Raw genomic sequence first — 23,392 nt, 5'->3', positions numbered from 1 at the left:
TAAACATTTTTGTATAAGCTTTTTTTTAAGACATATTTTCATTTCTCTTGGGTAAATACATAGGAGTAGAATTGCTGGGTCATAGGCTGAGATGTTTATTTAGTTTTATAAAAAATTGCACTTTCCCAGAAGTGGCTATATCATTTTACCTTCTAATCAGCAATATATGAGAGTTTTGGTTGCTCCACGTCATCACCAACACTTGGTGATGGTCACTCCTTGTAATTTTCGCCTTTTTGATGGTTGTGTGACAGTGGCATTGTGGTTTTAACTTGGCATTTCCTTGATGACTAATAAGTATAACACTTTTTTATGTCTTAGTCACCATTTGTTGATCTTCCTTTCCAAAATGTGTGTTCAGTTCTTGTCTATTTTTAATTAGGTTGTCTTTTTATTATTGAGTTGTAGGAGTTTTTTATATAATTTGGATACCAATCCTCTATCATATAGATGCTTTCAGAACATTTTCTCTCAATATGAGGCTTGCTTTGTCTTTGAATAAGAAGGTATTTTTAAGTTTGATGAAGTCTAGTTTATCAGTTGTTTTCTTTTATGGTTATTGTGTTCTGTGATCTAAGGTATCTTTTCTTATCTCCAAATGGTGAAGGTATTCACACATATCTTCTTCTACAGCATTCCAGTTTTAATGTTTAATCATCCATATTTACAGAGAAGGCATAGGCAACCCACTCCAGTACTCTTGCCTGGAAAATCCCATGGACGGAGGAGCCTGGTAGGCTGCAGTCCGTGGGGTAGCGAAGAGTCAGACACGACTGAGCGACTTCGCTTTCACTTTTCACTTTCATGCATTGGAGAAGGAAATGGCAACCCACTCTAGTGTTCTTGCCTGGAGAACCCAGGGACGACGGAGCCTGGTGGGCTGCCGTCTATGGGGTCGCACAGAGTTGGACATGACTGAAGCGACTTAGCAGTAGCAGCAGTATCCATATTTATGTTTATATATAGTGCTAAATAGAGACTGCATTGTTTCATATAGATACCTGATTTTTTCATTGTCATTTATTGAAAAGATTTCCCTTTTCCCATTGTGTTCCTTTGTTTCTTTTGTCAAAAATTATTTGAAATGGATGTGTGGTTCTGTATCTGGGCTCTATTTGTTCATTCTGTTTGTCTCTCTGTATGCCAGCAGCAGTGTTTTCATTACTGTATCTTTGTATTTAGTAAGTCTTTGAGGTTAGGTAGTGTCAAAGAGTTCTTCCTGAGTTATAGAATCAGAAGTTCAGCTACTTTACTTGAGTTGATCCTGTGAAGGAGCATGTTGCATTTCTTATCCCCCTTTCTTATTAAAAACAAAACAAAACACAATATAGTTGAAATTGTTTTTGATCTCACCTGTGAGAAAAAGCTAAAATTTCTCCATTCTTCTTTTTGGGTAAATACATAGGAAAAAATTTCTCCTTTTTGCCTCTCCTTCCCCATATTTTGCTTTCTTAGAATAAAATCTCAAATTTTCTTTAAGGTCTGGGATCCCTTTTTACTGTTTCTGACAAGATTTTTTTTCAAGCTATTACTTGGCCTTTTAAAGCTTTTCTTATTCAGACCTCTTAGTCCCTAGTGGAACTACTGTTCTGTTTCATCAACTTCCTTAGTCCAGTGGTTTTGACCTAGGATATCAGAGTCTCCAGAAGAGCATATTTGAAGGAAGAACAGTTTTAAAAGATTAATCTTGGCCCTGGCTAAGAGTTGCTCTTTGTATCTTTCTTTGCATTCCTATTTTTCTCTTACCTGCCAGATACAGGCATTTCCTGACGGTCTTCCTCTGTCTCTCACCGTTCACTAATTTAGTTCTTATCCATGGGCTGTACTGTCTTCTCTTGATCTTTTATGTTCTTCAGTTAGGCATTTTTGTTTGGATATCTCACTGTCATTTCAAACTTAACACAACCAAAACTGGAATTTACTTTTTAACAGAAAATAGCCCTTTTTATCCACAGTCTCGAATCTTGTTAACATTTCCTTTCAGAAAGTTGCATGCGTTTATTCTTTCTCTGTTTCCATCACTACAACCCAGTCAAAGGCCTTAGTATTTTATGACTAGGTCCTGATTCATCTCTAAGGCTCCAGGCAGTCTCTGGTTCATTTCACCCTGCCTGCTGTGCCAGACTAGTGAAGTTCTTAGTGCCACTCTGAACACATCCCTCCCCTACTTAAAAACATTATTTTCTTTTTCCTTGATTTTGGTTTTTTCCTTTCTTACTTTCAACACCACCTCTAAACTCCCCATCTCTTTTCAAATTATTTCTCAAACTTCCTCCACTTAAGCCTAGTTAGTTTTTCTCTTGCAAAAGTACAGCACCCTTGCTCACTTTCTTTGCTTCACTCATTCTGTCTTTGGTGTCTGAACTCCTCTTCCCTTTGCCGAAAATTCCCTACCCTCAACCCTCTATGCTCATCCCAAGTTCATTTCTTGATATTCGTTCATCTGCACCCTGTGTTCAAGCCATGATGACTGCTGTCAGTTCCTTGAACAGTGTCTCGACTTCCACTTACTACCTCACTCTTTTTGCCAAGATGTCCTCATAACTCCAGACTTAACTATTGTTTAAAAACCTAGCATAAGTGTTAACTGCCCTTAACAAGCTTTCATTGCTTTTGTCACCTGAGAAGAGTTAAGCTATCCTTGTGCTACCACAGCAACTGGCACTTACCTTAGTTTCACGTTATATTGTCTTTAATTGTTTACCTGTGTATCTCCCACATTTGTCTCAACAGTTTTTTGAATGTATAAAGACATTGGTTTTACTCATGTTTTAGTATTACTCATTAAATATTTGTTGACTGAATGAATGGAAATTGGAAAGTTTTACCTAAGCTGCCTATAATCATTGAAAATTGACAGAAGCATAGTGTATTTAGGACAGTGTTTTAAACTTTTAGTAGTGAAACCCTGTTTCAAATAATCTTATGCAGAGCTTGAACACATAAAACAGACAAAGCAAAGTGGAGAATATAAGCTAGAAATGGTATATGATCATGTTTCTTTGTAGAGAACAGATCACGATCAAGCAGATAAAGCTCAATTTAAAGTCTTTCATATTTTATAGTGATAAAAGAAGATCTTAAAGTTTTTCATATTTTTAGTGATAAAAGAAGATCTTATCTGTGTGCCTGTTTTGCTTCTCATAATAAGAATCTGGCATTACCAGTCTTGCCCGTAAGAAAGTTGATCATTTCTAAGTCTGAAAAATTGGGTTATCCATTTTTAAAAAGTTAGGTTCTTTAATGTTATAGACTTTCTGACCAACATTGATCAGATTGGATCCATTTATAGAGCCTTTTTATGACTCTAGTTATTTATCAAACAAGACTATTTTTGTTATGTAAGCCATCATACTATCTTTAAATGGTAATTTAAAAAACACGTGCACACAAAATCTTGTACATAAATGTTCATAGCAACATTATTTGTAATACTAACTAAGGTGGAACCAACCAATACTAAGGTGGAACCAACCCAACCATTCATTGGCTAATGAATGGAAGAATGCAATATGGTATATCCATGTAGTATAATATTATTTAGCCAAAAAAAGGAATGAAGTAATTATACATGCTACAACATCAGTGAACCTTTAAAGAATTATGCTAAATGAAAGAATCTGGTCATAAAAGATTATACATTATATTAGTTTATATGAAAATATTCAGAATAGGCAAATCTATGAAGATAGAATTTAGATAAGTGGTTACATAAATGGAGGAAATGAGGTGTTACTACTAATAGGTATTGAGTTTCATTTTGGAGATGATGAAAATGTTCTAAAATTGTGGTGATGGTTGTACAATTCTGTATATAATAAAAACTATTGAACTGTACACTCTTGAGTGTATTGTATGTGAGTTACATCTCATTAAGTTGTTTTAAAAAGATATAATGAACAGTCTTTTAATGGAGCTTGTAAAGTAGTCTAACGCCACAGTTGTAGCTCCAAGCAGTTCTTGGTAATTAAAGAATTAACAACTGTTAAACCATTCTCAGCCCGGCTCTGGAGCGCTGGCTCTGGAGCACCTCCGCCACGGTCACCCTCCTCTTGTTAAACCATTCTCAAAGAATTGGTTTATATTTGCTCACAGTGTTCTTACTTCACCAAAGTGCTGTGTGGGTATTATGTGTGATTTTTCACTCAAACTTACTAAATATAAGAAGTCTCTGAAGAGATTGTGTCTTTCTTAAAAAAGTATAATACAATGTTAAATTAAGTCAGGTTAAAATAAACTTTACTTGGAAGGGTTTAGACATTTAGTTTACTGAATACTAAAATGTACTAGTTATTGTAGAACTTACAATTGAAACAGAAAGCTTGCTGTCTTCCCTTTAAGAATGTACAGGCTACTTGGGGTTGATGTCATTAATGATTATTGATTTCTCTCTTTAATAGGTCACTACTGTTTTTAACGAAGTCACATCATCCTTCAATTTAAATCCTCAAGTATTACAGCAGTTAGATAGTAAACGACAGCAGGTCCAAATGACAGTAACAGAGACCAACCAGGAGTGGCAAGTGTTGCAGTTGAGAGTGCATACTTTTGCTGCATGTGCAGTTGTGAACTTGCAGCAACTTCCGGAGAAATTAAATCCTATTATAAAACCATTAATGGAGACAATTAAAAAAGAAGAGAATACGCTAGTGCAGAACTACGCAGCTCAATGCATGGCCAAACTACTTCAGCAGTGCACAACAAGGACTCCTTGTCCCAATTCAAAAATTATTAAAAATCTCTGTAGCTCTCTTTGTGTGGACCCATATCTAACTCCTTCTGTCACATGTCCAGTACCAACACAAAGTGGCCAGGAAAATTCTAAAGGTACATATCTAAGCCTTTATTTGGGGTAGAGAAAGAATTAACCATTTAAATTTGTTTACAGTTATCTACAGGTATAATTTAAGCAAAATCCAGTTTATGTTGGAGCTTTTTACCACTTTGAGAGAATTTGCAAATATTGCTAATAAAATCAGCAGCCCTCTTAATTCATAAGTTATTTATAAAAGACCTGATATCTTTAAGGTCTTTAAGTTCTCACATTTAAGATGACTAAATTCTATAAGACAGGTATTAACCCTTAACTTTTCTTTCAAGATCATCATTATAAGGTTTACTGTTAACAGGGCTAGAAAACTTAACTGTATCCAATGGTGATTGAAAGTTCTTCCTGTAAAATTCTGTTTCCTCTAATTTAGTACATGTCTTATGAGATAAGTGGACTCTGTTATCAAATAATGTTTAAACAGCTTTTCTATTTTCCTCCAGAAAATTTATATGTAAAGTAGTAACTGCTCTTTGTAGTCTAGTCTCAAGGACCAATGTTTTATCACATGCCTTAGTCCTAATTTCCTCCCATCCCCCTCCCTGAGAGCTGGTTGAGGCAACAATATTTTTTATTGGTTGCTGTTTCTGAATTCATGGTTATTATAGACTTTTTTTTTTTAAGAGAGAACTTACTTACAATATTTTTTTAATGTGTCTTTTTATGCCTGGAAACAGTAACTCATTTTTAAAGAATTAATGTACTTTTAACAGAAGGTACAGTCATCCTTGCATTAGATATTTCTGGTTGTTAACAGGATTCTGCAACCTTGGTTGTATTAAGTATGGTCCTATGCAGATATCAAAATGTTTAACTTAATGTTGCAAATTACTGATTTTTGTGACCATTTCATTGTCTAGAGAAAATATCATTGGCCGATAAAAATTGAGGCTTAAAAGACAGTTTTCAAATGTGTTGTATCTTTTGGAGCAGGAAACTTTTGGTCACCTATATTATGCTTTAAGGATTATTTGACTTTCGTTAATAGGACCCAACTCTGAAAAAGATGGAATGCATCATACTGTCACCAAGCACCGGGGTATAATTACACTCTATCGGCATCAGAAAGCTGCTTTTGCTATCACAAGTAGGCGAGGTCCTACCCCCAAAGCCGTCAAAGCTCAAATAGCAGATCTTCCTGCAGGAGGTAGTGGAAACCTCCTTGTTGAACTTGATGAGGTAAATAGTTTTTCTTCTTTGAATACTCTGATTTTAAAACAAAATTTCTTACAGATTGAGAGCTAAATTGTCGTATCAGCTTCTAGAATTATATTTTTATATTTTAAGTGAATGAACTGGGGCTAATAACTTTTTGGAGTACTCCAGCAACAGAGTTCAGAAAAACTATAAACTTCAAATTTCTCAAGCCTCTTATTTTTACTAATTTAGCTTTCTGATTATCTTCCTAGCAAGAAACCCTCTCAATAGTGGGTGTATAAGTCATTCATGAATACGAACTAATTCCCTCCTGTAGCAGTGATTACGGAGATGTTAAGTAATAGTGAAAGCTAACTTTTCTCAGTCTTACCAGTGTTAGGAATTACTGTTGATATTCAGAGGATAAGTTTATACTGTCAAATAACTTGTTGCCTATCTTTTAGTCAACTTGAAATTTATTAATTGTGTGATGTGAGGTAGGGATCTAAATTTATTTGCCCATAGGAACAACCAGTTATCCCACCATTGAATCTTTTCCTCCCTGCTGCTGCTGCTGCGGCTAAGTCGCTTCAGTAGTGTCCGACTCTGTGTGACCCCATAGACGGCAGCCCACCAGGCTCCGCCATCCCTGGGATTCTCCAGGCAAGAATACTGGAGTGGGTTGCCAGTTCCTTCTCCAGTGCATGAAAGTGAAAAGTGAAAGTGAAGTCGCTCAGTCGTGTCCGACTCTTAGCGACCCCATGGACTGTAGCCTACCAGGCTCCTCCGTCCATGGGATTTTCCAGGCAAGAGTACTGGAGTGGGGTGCCATTGCTCTTCTGTTATATATCCTGCTTTCCTATATGTAAGGATCTCCTTGGGCTTTCTATTCTATTTCATTGATCTACTTGTTCTACAGTACAGTTTTTAAAGACAATTTAAAAATCGTTTGGTGGGACTTCCCTGGTGGTCCAGTGGTTAAGACTCCGTGCTTCCAGTGCAGAGGGTGCAGGTTTGATCCGTGGTCAGGCAACTAAGATCTCACACTGCTGTGTGGCTGGAAAAAAAAGAAAAACTGTTTTTTAACTGTTTGGTTTTGAAAAATCTTAAGTCACATTTTTAACAATGGAATTCTCTAGGTAGCTCTTCCAGTTGCAAGACATCGGAACTTACCTGATTTCAGCAATAAACTATCAGTGCTGAAAGATGTGTTTAATATATTTCTATAAACTATAGGCCTATTTTGTTTTTTTAAACGAAAATTTCATTGTCTGTATTCCTTTTAAAATATTCTGTGAATGAAGGCTTTTTCACTAACTATATTCTTCTCATGTTAATTTTAATCAAAAATGTGTATTTTGGTGATTTGCATAGTTCCTTCACTTAAAAATATAATTGTATCTTTCTGGGGGGACTTTCTTTATATTTATTATGAAATTACTGCTAAGTATGAGGTTATACTAATCTTGTTAAATTAAACAGATGCTTATATTCTATCCCTTAAAAGTCACTCAATCGTGTTCGACTCTTTGCGTCCTCCTCATGGACTATACAGTACATGAAATTCTCCAGGCCAGAATACTGGAGTGGGTAGCCTTTCCCTTCTTCAGGGGATCTTCCCAACCCAGGGATCGAACCCAGGTCTCCTGCATTGCAGGCAGATTCTTTACCAGCTGAGCCACAGAGGAAGCCCAAGAATACTGGAGCAGGTAGCGTATCCCTTCTCCAGGGAATCTTCCCAACCCAGGAATCAAACCAGGGTCTCCTACATTGCAGGCAGATTCTTCACCAACTGAGCTTTCAGGGAAGCCATGCTATCCCTTAAGCAAGTATAAATAAGGGCAGGTCATGGTAAGTTTCTTTGGGGTAGAGAGAAGAAGAAAAAAACATGTCACTTAGGACTATCTCTAGAAACAGCACGTACTCTTCTATTTCTTTTCTCCAGTCCCTCAAAGTATTTTACTTTGGATGTAAAAATCTAGCTCAGGATTTTATGCCTGTGTAAATTTATTGAGGGATAAGTATGTCCAGTAATTGCTTCATTGGTTAATGGTAACACTGAATTCTTAACACTGACTTTTAAATTCTCTTAATAACATTTTGAAAGCATTATAGTTCTTTCTGAAATCTTGTTTTCACCTAACATTTAATTTTTAGGCCCAGAAGCCTTACTTGGTACAACGGAGAGGAGCTGAGTTTGCCTTGACAACTATAGTGAAGCATTTTGGTGGTGAAATGGCAGTGAAGTTGCCACATCTCTGGGATGCTATGGTTGGCCCGTTGAGGAATACAATCGACATACATAATTTTGGTGTGTATATATTTTTCCGAGTTGGGATTGAAACAGATTTCAGTGTAAATCCATTACATATGTCTTTATAAAATAACAATGCCTGTGCCTATTTATCCTAGGCCAGCTGGTAAGTTTTTAAATAGACGGTTGGTAAAAACATTGATTTTCATGTCATTTTGTATACTTTCTTGCTTTTTACTTTTCCTGTTATGTATTTAGAAAGAGATTTGAAATGGATCATTATATTAAGCTTCTTTAGTTCTTTAGAAGTAGCACCTCAGCAGTTAAATTAAAGGTGTGGTAATTCATGTTACATTATAAAGTAAGAGATTCTCCCACAGTAGCTAGGGGAGTGCAAAGACTTTTTGTAGACTCTGGATTTTGAAAAACTGTTTGTAAGGTAATATGCACTTAAATCAATGTATCTTAATAGATGGAAAGTCCCTCTTGGAAAAGGGAGATGGCCCTGCCCAAGAACTGGTGAATTCTCTGCAAGTTTTTGAAACAGCAGCGGTATCAATGGATTCTGAGCTTCATCCCCTGGTAACTAACTAATGCAAGTGTAGTTTTTTTTCTAATAAAACGAGTAGTCTTATTAGAAAGACTTAAGACTTGAATGAAAAGTGCAACTATGATGTCATCCCTTATGATTTCATTTTCTTTTAGATGCTATAACTAGATTCCTTCTTTTCCTGACAACTTAACTCTTCCAGGCTTTGAGGCAGAGCTGGGTGCATGAATGAGAGAAAACCCACCCTGAGAGTTTAGAATACGGGGCAGTAGGAACAGGGCTCTGATGACACTGAAGCCAGCTGCAAACACAAAAGAAAGCTGCATCCCTGTTCATCTGTACCATCTTAATAATATAGTCCAGGAACAGAAGAATACAGGTGATAAAACCTCTTCCCTAGATAAATATAACGGTAGGAGGACGTTACCTCTCTGAGATGAAACTAGTCAGTGGCAAAGATAGAACATGGTTTATTTTTTGACTGTTAAAATATCTTTCACCAAATAATTAGAGGGAGGAGGAACATAGAGCAGAGAATTAATTATCTGGTTTTTCCATTGAAGAAAGTACTGATGTTATTCTTTCCATGTAACTGTAATAGGAAGCTCTCTGCAATTTATAACATCGTAAAGGGTGCTAGCGTCAATTCTCTATTCACATAGGAGAGAGTAGAGGGAAATTTTTCTGTTTATGTAGTAATAAAGCATATTCTTTTACTTGTTAAATTTTGTGAATTTAGCATTAGTAAGAAGGGGAGAATTCGTCTGTATGTGCTCACCCTCCATGATCAAACAGGATGCATTCAGTTGAACTGTAAGGCTAGTTTGTTGACCAAGTACCTGACTCTCATCAGCATTAATCCTGGCTTCTGTGCATCAGACATTTAATAATGGGATTATTATTATTATATTGCATATGGAAAGCCAGGAAGTTAAAGTGGAAAATAACTACCAGAGTATGGTGCCTAGAACAAAATCAGGATCACCCAACCCAGTGAATACAAAGTATGTACTTAAACCTAAGCCAGATTTGGAGGAGGCTGATGATATGTAGTGTCATTTTCCCAGCCTTAGTAGGAGAATCGTGCAAGTGCCTTTGATGTGTTCCCTGTGAATTTTGGAAAGAATTGAGTGTTCCCTGATGCCTAAGAGAATATTGAACAGGGGAGAAGTTCTGCATCTATCTATTCTTTTTAAAAGTATTATAATAATGTAGATTTAGATTAAATTTTTATTGAGGATGTTCTGACAGTGTTTTGAGTAACTGGAGATAATTCTTGGATTTAGCATCACTTAGAATATTGAGAACCTCTGAGTAAGGGCCATTATAATTGTATTTAAACATTAGATTCCCTAATGAGTCTTCTGACTTGTCTTAAACTTTTTGTTTTTAGTTGGTACTGCATTTGCCTCATCTTTACATGTGCCTTCAGTACCCCAGCACTGCAGTGAGGCACATGGCTGCTCGTTGTGTGGGCGTCATGAGCAAAATAGCTACCATGGAAACAATGAATATATTTTTGGAGAAGGTTCTTCCATGGCTGGGAGCAATTGACGACAATATCAAACAAGAGGGTGCAATTGAAGCACTTGCCTGTATCCTTTTTCACTTTTAAAAACTACTCAGAAATTATATTTGCTTTATTTAAGAGTGACTAAAATAAAATTTATTCAGATATATACAGCGAATTCCCTGGCGGTCCAGTGGTTAGGACTGCACACTTTGACTGCTGAGCAAGCCATGTCGGGATTGGGGGGTAGGAGGAGAACAAGCCAAAAAAAAAAAACCATCACCAAAAACAAATGTGCACACAACCTGCCTTGCTCCAAAAAAGAAAACTATTTTTTTACATTTTATTTCGAAGTGTTATTTTTATTGCATTATATTATACCTGTATTTACATTTTATTATAATATTCACACAAAAAAATTGAAGAATTACTGTTAATTTTAAGAGATCTTTTTATAAGCAAAAAATTTATAGTCAGTATGTTTTTAAATATTAGGTTGGCCAAAAAAGTTCGTTTGGCTTTTTCTGTATGATGCTATGCTACTTTTTTTGGCCAACCCAGTATTAATCAGATACTATGTAGGTAGTTCTTATAAATTTACTGTGTTTTCTTTGTTCATTGATTGTCTGGCAAAATGATTAATTAACTAGAAATATACAGACAAGCTTTTTTACCAAGGGTATGGCATCCACTAACATTGTTTAACTCCAAATACCTAAAAGATATTTTGGTCTAAGAGCAAGAAAGATGGATAGAGATCAAACCAGTGGAAACTCTAGCTAAGAGATGCTAAAGATTATGGGACTGAACTCACTGGACCTGCTGTCTCCAGCTCAGGGTTGTTAAGAGCGTGGTGGGAAAATTGGAATTAATCTTTGACACTTAGTTGTGCTCCCTTGCTTGCAATGTAAATCAATTTATTTTGATATGTGAATTCTAGAAATTTGTAGGAATTTCTCTGTGGAAAAAAATCTTTGTCAAGGTTTCCTCCAGCATTCCTCAGATGAAAAAAATCATCTTCTTAATCATGAGAAATTTACATAATTTTTACAAACAAGTAACCCTGTATAAATGCTGTTATAATTGAATCATAGACCTTGAGGGATAGTCAGTCCCTCATAATACAGGTAAGCAATGAGGAACTGTTTTAGAAGTCACAGTCTTGGTGTATCAGTTTGTTTATGAAAACATCTACCCTGGAACCAGTTAGAAGTTTCCTTAGTAACTTACTCAGGTGTAATGGAACAACTGGATGTTGGTATTGTTCCATATATTGTACTCTTAGTTGTGCCTGTGTTGGGAAGAATGAGTGATCAGACGGACAGCGTAAGATTCATGGCTACACAATGCTTTGCAACACTAATTAGACTCATGCCACTTGAGGTAAGTTGATGATAACTTGGTTTATGAACCTAATGTTTTCAATAACTTCATAATAATTGTAACCCCTTTTAAAGAACACGTTTTAAAGAACGGGTTTTAAAAAAAGATGTTGAATATGTTTACATTATAAGTGTTAAGACTTTTATGTTTTAATAGGTAATTTTTTTTAACACTGTTTTAAATAAAACTATGGTTCCTAAAAGAATGATAATTCTTTAGGTGATGCTAAATTTCTAGATGCTATTCTAGAAATAAATTGTGTTCCTGAGTATCCCGGGTAATATCCAAGATTCTGTTCTGGAGTTTACATGAAAGGTAAATTTGAGAGATGGTAACTGAAAGTGTAAAAAGCAAATGATATGTCTGTTGGATTATGGAGAAAGCAGAATGCAAGGCTGAAGTTGTACAATTTTGGAGTATATTTATGGGACAGAAATAATATATGTGGCCAATGCAGGAAATAGAAGTGGCTTGAAGCAAGAGAAAAGCCAGGACTTAGCCACTTAGCCACTTAATATATTTTATGGGATTTTTGTAATTCAAGAAGTAAGTATATATGCATTTCATCCATTCTGTAGTATGTGTCCAGTAAGTAGTTCCTTTTTAGGCCAGATAATACACTAGAATACCACATTTTATTTATCCACTCATCAGTTGATGGACATTTGGCTAATATGAGTAATGATGCTATGAGCATGCACTTATAAAGTATTTGGGTGTAAGCTTTTCTTTTTTTTTCCTCTCTCTTTTTGATTTCTCTGTGAGGCACATGGGATCTTAGTTCCCTTACCAGGGATCAGACCCATGCCCCCTTCAGTGGAAGTGCAGATACTTAACCACTGGACCACCAGGGAAGTCCCTGCTTTTCTTTCTTTTGAGCAGACATTTAGGAGTGGAATTACTGGGTCATATGATGTTTAACTTTTTAAGAAACTGTCAAACTGTTTTCCCAGAAAACTGTACCATTTTATATTTCTACTAGCAAAGTATAAGCATAATACTTTGGAACAGTCTCTCAGGGAGAAAAAAAAGTTTGACTATATCTGGTAAAAAAAAAAAAAAAAAGCTGAGTCAAAGGAAGGATCTACCATAGGGTACTGAGTACAGTCCTCAGAAGTACACTGCCTGAGTAGTGGGGCCAAATTAACCCTTGAGAGAAGACTGATTTGAACCCACATTAGCAAAGCCTAAAAAAAGCAAGCCTTAAAGGATTGAATTGGTTTCAGATAATTTAACTACATCCCAGAAAAACTTTAAAAAAATAAAATATTTAACCCCCCAAAGTTCAGCACCTAACAGCATAAAACTTAGGATATTTAGCACACATCAAAAAATTAACCAGAGGTAATTCCCTAGTGGCCTAGTGGTTAGGATTCTAGGCTTTCACTGCCATGACCAGGGTTCAATCCCTGGTTGGGGAACCGAGATCCCACAAGCCGTGTGGTGTGGCCAGAGGGGGAAAAAAAAGTTACACGGAGAAAACCAAGAGAAAAGTCAGTCAATAGAAGCAGACCCTGAAATGACCCAGATAATAGAATTAGTATACAAGGACATCAAAACATGCTCCATATGTTCAAGAAGGTAGAGGGAAAGCATGAATGTAATAAAGAGTGAAATGGAAGAAATAAGAACAACCCACGTTGAACTTCTTGAGTTGAAAGATACAATTACAAATAAAAACACACTGGATAGGATTAATGACAGATTAGATGCTGTGAATTTGAAGACACAGCAGTAGAAACAAAAAGGCCGTGCAGGTTAATTCCTATTCTACTTGATGTTGATTCGCTCTGCTACATTTTCATAAGAAGAGTCATGTTCTTTCCTTTCAAGGATTCAGGGACTATCAAGCAGTGGGTTTGATAGAAGCTTTCATTCCTTGCACTGTTAGTAACTCTTGCTGCTTTTATAGAAATTTGAGTGAGGAAGATATCAGTGGAAGGGTTCCTGGCATTGTACAATATTTATGAATCCTAATCATTGTTACGAAATGTACCTTATTGTATGGCCTTGTGCTAAGTCACTTCAGTCGTGTCCGACTCTTTGTGGTCCTTTGGACTGTAGCCCGCCAGGCTTCTCTGTCCATGGGATTCTCCAGGCATACTCCAAGAATACTGGAGTGGGTTGCCATTTCCTCCTCCAGGGGATCTTCCCAACCCAGGGATCAAACCTTCATCACTTATTTCTCCTGCATTGGCAGGCAGGTTCTTTACCCCTAGTGCCACTTGGGAAGTACTACGGCCTTTTATCTGGTTGTTATTTATGAAAAGGTCCATGATGATAAATGCCTGAAGATTTGTTACTTCCATGTAAAGCACTGTGCAGAAAGGCCTCATTTTGATGGTTATCATTAGGATATTGAATGTATCTTGATTAAGTTGTTAATTCTAAAACCTTTTGAGGGAATTCCCTGGTGGTTGAGTGTTTAGGACTCCGAGCTTCCACTGCAGAGGGGACAGGTTTGATTCCTGGTTGGGGAACTAAGATCTCTTGAGCTGCACAGCATGGCAGAAAAAGAAAACCCCTTTTGAAAATATAACATATAATCATTTTAAGACAGTATATACACCTCACTCCTGATACTATTTCTGGTATTATAAGAAACATACACTTGAATTTAACTGAAGTTCTGTTCTCAGAATGTTACATTTCTTAACTTTTAAGTTTACATTTCTTAATCATAGGGCAGTAGTTCTCAAACTTTTTGGTCTCTGTACCTCTTTACACTCTTAAAAATTAAAGACCCCAAAGAACTTTTGTTTATCATATTTTCTGTAGTAGAAATTAAAAGTGAGAAGTGGAAAAAGATTTATTAATTCATTTAAAGAATCCATTAGACTTTTGAATAGACCTTTTACAAATATGTGCTTTGTAACATGCATTGGTCATTTGGAGAACACTGGCTTGCTGAGTTATGTAAATCTTTTAAAGGTTGATTCATTTCAGCATACAGTAGCAAAAAACAGACTCAGTATCACCAACAGAAAATTTTTAAATATTGGGAAGTACCTGCAGTGCTAAATTCTTTTGACAGCTTGCATTTTATCATTGGCAACGAGTTGTGCCACTCATTTTCCTTGCAGTGACCAAATTTTTTAAAGATAATAATCTGCCAAATACTCAAGTCAGAATAACCATAGTTTGTCAGCCCATTCAAGTAAACTCGTTCTGTAAAAAATCGCTAGGTCAACTCACAATTTTAAGAAATCTTACAAGTGCTTTTCCTAAACATTTTGTACTTTTTTTTTTTTTTTTTTTTTTTTTTTTTTTCATTTTGTACTTTAATATGTGTGGTATACAGCAGAAATGCTTTATGAAATACTTCATATTTTGTTGCACAGAATGTTAAAAAGATGTGCCATTCAAAGTTTGAGGTTTAATAAAATTATTTTTACTTCTTCAATGACATTAAGTGAAACCAGCTTTTTTTAAAAAAAGGCTGGTGCATGGCTGCAAGTAATAGTGACTGCTCGTACACTTGGTGTTACAGCCTTGATTCTTTCTGAGGCAAAAGCAGTCTTGCCTACCATTACTTTTGTGCATCAGAGCAAAAGTCAACACAGTGAAAAAAGCAAACAATGTCTTATCCTTTGTTATGAAATAGCTGTAGTCAGTAACCCTTTGAAAAGGTCTTAGAAATCCTGAGGGGTCTGCAGACCACATTTTGAGAACCAGTACCTTGGGTAACTGTTAACACTAAAATTGAGAGGCTCTATAGTAACAGCATTCCACTTAAAACAAACAATACAGTTTTGTCTTTATCAAGTAACACATGGTATGGGAAAAATAAGTTGTAGCTGTGTTCTTAAAATATCTTAGATGTGCTTATTTAATAGTCTCAGATGTGCTTATAATCTCATTATATAGTGCTTTTAATACCTGTCAAACTCTTAAATATTTGTCTTCTAGTCATTAAAATGATACTATTTTTGAATTGGTTTTGCTTTGCATATTTCTGTGTGTGTGTGTGCATGCGTGTGGTTACCTTTGGTATTTTTTTAATTGAGAATAGTTGGTTTACAATATTGTGTTATCTCTGCATTTACATTTTGATAAGACTTGAAATAATTTCATAATCTGGGGATGGACAAATTAATAGATAGTAGCAAATTGTTTTAATACACTTAAAAAATAATTTTAGGCAGGCATTCCGGACCCTCCAAATATGTCAGAAGAATTAATCCAATTGAAAGCCAAGGAAAGACACTTTTTGGAGCAATTGTTAGATGGGAAAAAGTTAGAAAATTACAAGATTCCAGTACCAATCAATGCTGAACTCAGAAAATATCAACAGGTAAAGTTTTATACTTATCTTATAAATACTGGGAGAAGGCAATGGCACCCCACTCCAGTACTCTTGCCTGGAAAATCCCATGGACAGAGGAGCCTGGTAGGCTACAGTCCATGAGGTCGCGAAGAGTCGGACACGACTGAGCGACTTCACTTTCACTTTTCCCTTTCATGCACTGGAGAAGGAAATGGTAACCCACTCCAGTATTCTTGCCTGGAGAATCCCAGGGACGGCGGAGCCTGGTGGTCTGCCGTCTGTGGGGTCACACAGAGTCGGATACGACTGAAGCGACTTAGCAGTAGCAGTATAAATACTGATTATTCCTTTTAAATGTACCTTGAAGAGTTTAAAGACTGATTTAATAATTAAAATTCTTGTGTTTGGTGTCTTGTATCCATTTATTTCTCTGCCTGTAAAAATATAGTGTGTTTGGTCTTTGTAAACATGTTCTTTACAGAAAACTATTTTTATGATCTGTTCACATTTACCATTTTTCTCTTTCTCCCAACCTTTCAGGATGGTGTGAACTGGTTAGCATTTCTTAATAAGTATAAGCTTCATGGAATTCTGTGTGATGACATGGGTTTAGGGAAGACTTTACAGTCCATCTGTATTCTAGCAGGAGATCACTGTCACAGGTAATTTTAAATGTTATTTTAACAGAAGGCTTTCAGATGCTGAGCAATATAAACAAGCTGGTTAATTCATTGTGTTTTGCTGTTGTAAAGGGCCCAGGAATATGCAAGATCAAAATTGGCAGAATGTATGCCACTTCCTTCCTTGGTGGTTTGTCCACCAACATTAACGGGTCATTGGGTGGATGAAGTAGGTAAATTTTGCTCCAGAGAATATCTCAATCCACTGCATTATACTGGACCTCCTACTGAAAGAATAAGGTAAGAACTGTACAATCAAAAAATGTTTAATCTTTTGCTTTAAGTAGTTTGGAAGAATAAAATTTATTAAAAATCAATTCTAGTTAGCTTTTTTGGTTTCAGACATAGAAACTTACTTTAACTTATTTAAGAAAGGCAAATGAACAAAATAAAAATATAATCAATGAGACTCATCAAAATTTAAAAAGTTTTAGGACTTCCCTGATGGTTCCTTAGCTAAAACTCTGTGCTCCCAATACAGGGGGCCTGGGTTAAATCCCTGGTTGGTGAACTAGATCCCATGTGCTATAATTAAAAGCCACAGCTAAAACATGGAATAGTCAAATAAATCATAAAATAAATACAAAGTGTAAGGACATTAACCACTGCCAACAATCAGTTAGGCTCTAAGTTTTTGGAGCTAGGAAACAATCAAGAACCAAAACCATTCTTGGTGCCTTTTCTAAAATCTTGTGATCATAGCCTCTCCTAGGTGCTTCTGTTATTTCTTCATTTTCTACTCACTTTCCCTAAGAGCTACCTCTTCCTCTTCCCTCTCCCCAAAAATGCTTTTGGTGCACAGTGGCTTGCTTTGGCTGCCCTGATACCATAGAACACTACAGTTCTATTAATACATCTCTGTTCCTAAATACAGATGTTGAAGAGTGGTGTATCATTAGTTTCAGTTCGTCTTTTAAAGCTTGGATAGTCACAGATTTTTGATTAGTCCGTAAATTTGCTGCCCTTCTGTGAATTAATAGCTAACATGTACCGAGCACTTACTGGTCAGGCATTAGATATTCTAAGCAGTTTAGACTCTGGGAGTTGGTGATGGACAGAGAGGCCTGGCGTGCTGCAATTCATGGGGTCGCAAAGAGTCGGACACGACTGAGCGACTGAACTGAACTGAATACCATGTATTCTTTTAATTACATTATGAGGTATGGGTACTATTATTGTTCCCAATTTGCAGATGAGGAGCCTAAGACATGGGGCCTGGGAAGAAGATCACTCAGCTAATTAAATAGAAGGTCACTAGGTGTAATTTGGAGAAGGAAATGGCAGCCCACTCCAGTGTTCTTGCCTGGAGAATCCCAGGGATGGGGGAGCCTGGTGGGCTGCCGTCTATGGGGTTGCACAGAGTTGGACATGACTGAAGCAACTTAGCAGCAGCAGCAGCAGGTGTGATTAAATGAAGATTTGAACACAGGCAGCTCAAGAGCTTGTACTCTGAAAGAATTTACTGTAAAGGAATTCATCCATTTATAAGTAGTAGAAACTCAACTCAGACTAGCTTAAGCAAACAGGAAATTCATTAATTAAACTGAGCATCTTGGGGTGAATGCTTGCTTCAGGTACATCTAAATTACTGTTCTTCCCCATGCATAGCTTGTTCTGTTGGTCTCTACTGGACTTTTGTCTACTGTTGGTGTAGATAAAAGGTCATGGGCAGTCTTAGGCCTACATTCTCCTACTTGGCAACTGTAATGAACAGAGATATTCTCTCAGACTGGCTGGCCTTGATTGGGTCATGTCCCCAAACCAGCCTCCATGGTTGGGGAATAAAATATTGTGAATGGCTTGATCTGATTAAAATGCTTCACCTATTTGGTGATTATGGGGACATGTGATTGATGGCTCGCGCTCAGCCCCCAGCACATCATGGAATGATGAAGGGATAGTGCCTCCAAGAAAGAGGTTTTGGCAAATAAAGTTAAAATGACTTCCACATTGTGGGTCAGGTACTCACCTCTTTTCTAATCAGACTGAGTTAAGGCCACATGACCAAGTTGTAAGGAGAATGGCCTTCAGGTAGCAGGGTCATGGATGTAGAGTAAGCAGAAAGGAATATTGGGTTTGGTAGGCAGATTGAAATCACTTTATACAATGGCATCTGTGCTTTCCCCTTTGAAAGTATATTACAAACTTTGCAGATTCCCCATTTTCTAATCTTATTTTTAAATGCAGGTTACAGCACCAGGTGAAAAGGCACAATCTCATAGTGGCTTCATATGATGTTGTGAGAAATGACATAGATTTTTTTAGGTAAGAATTAAAATTTTTTAAAGGAAAACAGTGTCAAATTCAGAGAGAATTAGTATCTTTCTGCCTCAAAGACTCTTCGTGTTGTTCCTGACATTATAGTAAAAGATGCTAACATTTTTTGTTTATTCTTCCTTAGAAATATTAAATTTAACTACTGTATTCTTGATGAAGGCCACGTCATCAAAAATGGAAAAACAAAATTGTCAAAAGCAGTAAAACAACTGACTGCTAATTATAGGATTATTCTTTCTGGAACACCAATCCAGGTAATTATTTACCTTTTCTTTACTTGGCATTTGACAGTGAATTAAAGAAGAGGGTTTTTTTAGTTTTTGGAATAATTTCCAGTAATTATCTTGCTTTTATAATGGTTCATTTGGTATGTAGCAGTATCTGAGCAAACTGGGTTTTAAATCTCATATTTAAAATGTGACTTTAGGCTATAGTAGCCCATGAGTCAGGAGGCAAAGCCCAAATGCAATTAGAAGGGTTTCACTGCAGGAGGGCAACCCACCACAGTGAGCCAGAGCTTAAGCAGGGTGAGAAGGGCTTCTGGAAGGGGTAAACAGATAGGATGGTACCTTAGGATCCACACATACTGGGAAAGCAACCAAAATGGAAAAGTGTGGGGGTTTTTTTTTGGTTTTTGTTTCGTGAAACTCCAAGTAGAATTGGAAAGAACCTGTACCTTTTCTCATGACACATAAATATTGGGTAGACATAACCTATAACCAAACTCTTCTGGGTTTTCCTGTGTTGAATAAATGGTGATGTTGGCCAAATTTCTTAAATCTTGTTGTTAATCTTAGTCTCAAAAAAACCAGAAACGTATTCATCTTTCTGCTCTATTTACTACTTGATAGAACCAACCAAAAGGATTTAAATACTGTGGACCAAGGCGTATTGTGGTGGAAAAGACTTGAAAGTTCCTCTAAACAGGATAGAGTATTTTCTCCAAATTTTACACAATAAAATATAGACTCATATCCAGAAATATAGTGATAATCTCTCTCATCTATGTCATTACAGTGGGCTTTCATTAATGTTCCATTTTTAAGTATAAGGAAATAATCCTAGTACACAAGATAACTGGTGTTCCTTTCTTATATTCAGAACAACGTTTTGGAGCTGTGGTCATTATTTGATTTCCTCATGCCAGGATTTTTGGGGACTGAACGCCAGTTTGCTGCTCGGTATGGTAAACCTATATTAGCAAGTAGGGATGCTCGAAGCTCCAGTCGAGAACAAGAAGCAGGTAGGAAAAAGAGATACCATTATGTATTCTATGAAGTGAATATAATTTATATCTAATTTGGAGGAAGTCATTTAATTTTATTATTAGAGAAATTAATAATAATAAATAGAATAAAATTAATTCTGTTAATAATTATTATCAGGTGTTCTTGCAATGGATGCACTGCACCGCCAGGTCCTGCCATTTCTTTTGAGAAGAATGAAAGAAGATGTTTTACAGGATCTACCACCCAAAATTATTCAAGACTATTACTGTACTCTCAGTCCTCTCCAGGTTAGGAATCTGGTGATTGTGGTTGTTGATGCTGTGTTTATTACTAGAATGCTTTGAACAAATCACAGAAGTAGTGAGTAAAGGGGATTAGCCTTTGGTTTTATTGCCCTAATCTAGCTTCTGCTTCCTTAGACTTCAGGAATATTCTCTTTCAAACGGGTGTAGATAAAACCTAAATGAATCTGTTTGGGTATATAAGTACACATTTGGGTTTGTGCATTTTCAACACAGCATTAAAACAAAGTCTATTGTCATAATTGCTTTGTTATACATCTCAAGTTAATTGAAAAAGTTGGAACGTTAAAATTATAAAGAAGTAAGAAGTAAGCCAGTGATAAAGAAGTAAGCCAGTGTTTTTTAGGGCCAGAAGTCGGTCTGTGATGTCTTTTCCTTACAGCGGCAATATAGGTGTATACATCAGGGCTGAGTTGGGAAGTGGGACCTCATGTCTTCTAAAGTATTGGCAATAAGTTTTCAAGAGAAGTATTGGCTTCTGCCCAGTTCTGATTTTGTACATAGAGACCATCGTCAAAGGCGTTTATCATATGCCTTTCCTTGTGTAGTATTTGTGTGTGTGTTTATGTGTGGTATTTTTGTAAGGGGAAGCTATCTCTTGTCTTAGTAAGATATGGCCTTATCATAAACAGAATTTTCTCTTTGAATGTTTACGTTGTGTTCTAGGTTAGTAAGCATCAGTCTGTTTCAGTATCAGATGATTTAGTATGGTTCAAATGAATAAAAGATACACAGACGTATCTCCAAAATAGCTCCTTTCCCCTCCAGTATATAGACATAACCTTTTAGTATTTATCTATCCAGCTTCAGCTTTGTGGACAAAACACTAATTTAAATGCCAAGAGCTCTATGATATTATCTACATCATCTCTCGGCCTCCATCCCTTGTTTGTAAAAATCAGATTAATATTTCTTGAAAGAAAAATTTTAGAGGTAATGAGATGAAGACTTTAAGTATGATGAAGAAAAGGTGCCATATGAAAAAACCTGAGATATTATAGTGGTATTACAACATCAGCATAGAACACATTTAAGTAGTCTGGAGGAAGGGATCTGGAGAGGGAAGTGACATCTGGGTTTGTTTTGCACCTACAGGTTTTTATTATCGGACTTCTGTTCTTTAGCACTGTAGATTTTCTTCCCTTTCACATTGTTTTAACATACAAGGCAGGACCCAGACTCTTAAGGAAATACTTTAAACTTGGTGTGGGTTCTGTGGTTAGTATCTTTTTAAAAACTTGGTCTTTTGAAACATACCTGTTAGGATCTCGACCATGTAACTTCACTTTAAGGACAATTTCCTCATTTACTTGTAAGGGTTCAGGTTCTCTTTTATCGGTAACTTATTTACCTTCTTGAATAGAGTAGAAAAATTGAATTTAGGATTATTTGACTATTTTTTGAAAAATATTTTAGCAGCCAAACAATGTGTTAAACTTGTTTTCTGAATGTAATTTAAAAGGAATTTACCACGATGCAGTGGATCATCTATATTCAAGTAGTGAAACATAGGTTGCGTAATTTATTTTCTTTGATGAGGGCTGATTTACATTGCTGTTCTTACTGGCCTTTTCTAGTTATGTTTTGAACAATTGAAAATAAATATACTTACTGCTTTTGTGGGGGAATTTACAGGTTCAGCTCTATGAGGATTTTGCTAAGTCTCGTGCCAAGTGTGATGTTGATGAAACAGTTTCTTCAGCTGCACTTTCTGAAGAAACCGAAAAACCAAAGCTTAAAGCTACAGGTCATGTATTCCAGGTACATATTATAGCCCACTTTTTAAATGTTGTTGAAGAATGCTCTTCAGTACAGCAATGTTTATATCAAACATTGAAATATGGGTTTATCTAATTTTTTCAATTTTGTGTATACATTCTTGAAAATAGGTAAAGTGCCAATTTAATTAATTTTTATGTTCATAATTAGTAACAGGTAATTTAATATTAAAGTGAAAACTGCAATATGTTATTACATGAAGAGTTTTAAAATAGAGAATTTTTGTTTCCTATTCAAAAAATATTTGAATACCTACCACAAGGCAGTAATTTTTCTAACCTCAGGGGTTAATTAAAGCAGTAAACAAGACCCTAGGGGTGAAAGATGTAATAAAAAACATGTATCATGTAAAAGAAAATCAACTATGGGTTTATACAGTATAGGAGTCAGGGTAGGTTGTAGTTTTTCAACAGGGTGATCAGGGATGTCACCGAGAAGGTGACATTAGAGCAAAGATCTGAATGAAAGTTAAGGCATGTAGATTCGTGGGAGGAAATGATTCCAGGCAGAGAGATTACATACAGTACAGAAGTCCTGAGACAGATGATGAATGCTTGAGAAAAAAGAGAAAGCATCAACTCATATTTTCTTTCCCTTTTGAAATATTCCACTGTAGAATATCTCCCAAACCCCTCCTTGTCACCAAGATATTAAAATACTACAGCATTTTTAAAGATGGAAATGGGAAAAGGCGATTTTGAAAGCCCAGTTTCTGTCATAGTGCCCAGCAGTGGAGCTTACTGATACAAATCTGTGTGTCAAAAGTGAGACCCAAATCAGAGGCCAAGTAAATGACAAAAGACAAGGGTATGGCTGAGTGAGAGAAAGGAAACAAAGACCTTAGAGGGTCTGATTCTCAAACACAACCACATAGCTCCCCCTTCCCTTTCCCACCGCCAGACCTGTTGAATCAAAATACTGTGTAGAGGGGAGAGATTCACAGATTTAAAAGGTTCTTAAGAGGTTTTTATACCCACTAAAGTTTGAGGAACCTTCCTTTAGGAAATGATGTCTAATTCTAGAATCATCTAGCAACATTATCGGGCACTTTCAGTTCAAAAGGGTTAGCTATAGGAACTAATAAGACTTTCTGTCATGAGGTCATTGGTCTAGTGGGGAAGATAGACATCACAGTACAATTTACATGTTATAAATTCTCTCACAGAAATAAACACAAATTGCACAAGAAGCACAGA

At 36.2% G+C, this 23,392-nt stretch overlaps 1 protein-coding gene and 1 long non-coding RNA gene across 3 annotated transcripts in view; one reads left to right on the top strand and one right to left on the bottom strand.

The window, feature by feature from the left end:
- Window positions 1–23,392, top strand: part of BTAF1 (B-TFIID TATA-box binding protein associated factor 1) — an 89,317-nt gene that overhangs the window by 55,303 nt on the left and 10,622 nt on the right. For both annotated transcript variants that reach the window (XM_081554484.1, XM_081554474.1), the window contains exons 20-33: window positions 4,401–4,827; window positions 5,817–6,007; window positions 8,123–8,276; window positions 8,692–8,801; window positions 10,163–10,364; window positions 11,514–11,662; window positions 15,804–15,956; window positions 16,470–16,591; window positions 16,682–16,849; window positions 18,797–18,874; window positions 19,011–19,140; window positions 19,988–20,129; window positions 20,272–20,402; window positions 22,053–22,178. In XM_081554484.1, coding sequence (XP_081410610.1) covers window positions 4,401–4,827; window positions 5,817–6,007; window positions 8,123–8,276; window positions 8,692–8,801; window positions 10,163–10,364; window positions 11,514–11,662; window positions 15,804–15,956; window positions 16,470–16,591; window positions 16,682–16,849; window positions 18,797–18,874; window positions 19,011–19,140; window positions 19,988–20,129; window positions 20,272–20,402; window positions 22,053–22,178 — 2,283 coding nt within the window. The remainder of the gene's footprint in view (window positions 1–4,400; window positions 4,828–5,816; window positions 6,008–8,122; window positions 8,277–8,691; window positions 8,802–10,162; window positions 10,365–11,513; window positions 11,663–15,803; window positions 15,957–16,469; window positions 16,592–16,681; window positions 16,850–18,796; window positions 18,875–19,010; window positions 19,141–19,987; window positions 20,130–20,271; window positions 20,403–22,052; window positions 22,179–23,392) is intronic.
- LOC145531734 (uncharacterized) lies at window positions 4,829–22,128 on the bottom strand. Its single transcript, XR_014072699.1, has 2 exons — window positions 22,030–22,128; window positions 4,829–7,022 (listed from the first exon to the last, which is right to left on the bottom strand). It is a non-coding gene; the product is annotated as an uncharacterized LOC145531734 (long non-coding RNA).

The sequence above is a fragment of the Giraffa tippelskirchi genome, chromosome 2 (genome assembly GCF_054371585.1).
Source record: "Giraffa tippelskirchi isolate mGirTip1 chromosome 2, T2T-mGirTip1v1.2.pri, whole genome shotgun sequence".
NCBI lineage: Eukaryota > Metazoa > Chordata > Mammalia > Artiodactyla > Giraffidae > Giraffa > Giraffa tippelskirchi.
This window is presented reverse-complemented; position numbering and strand designations above follow the sequence as displayed.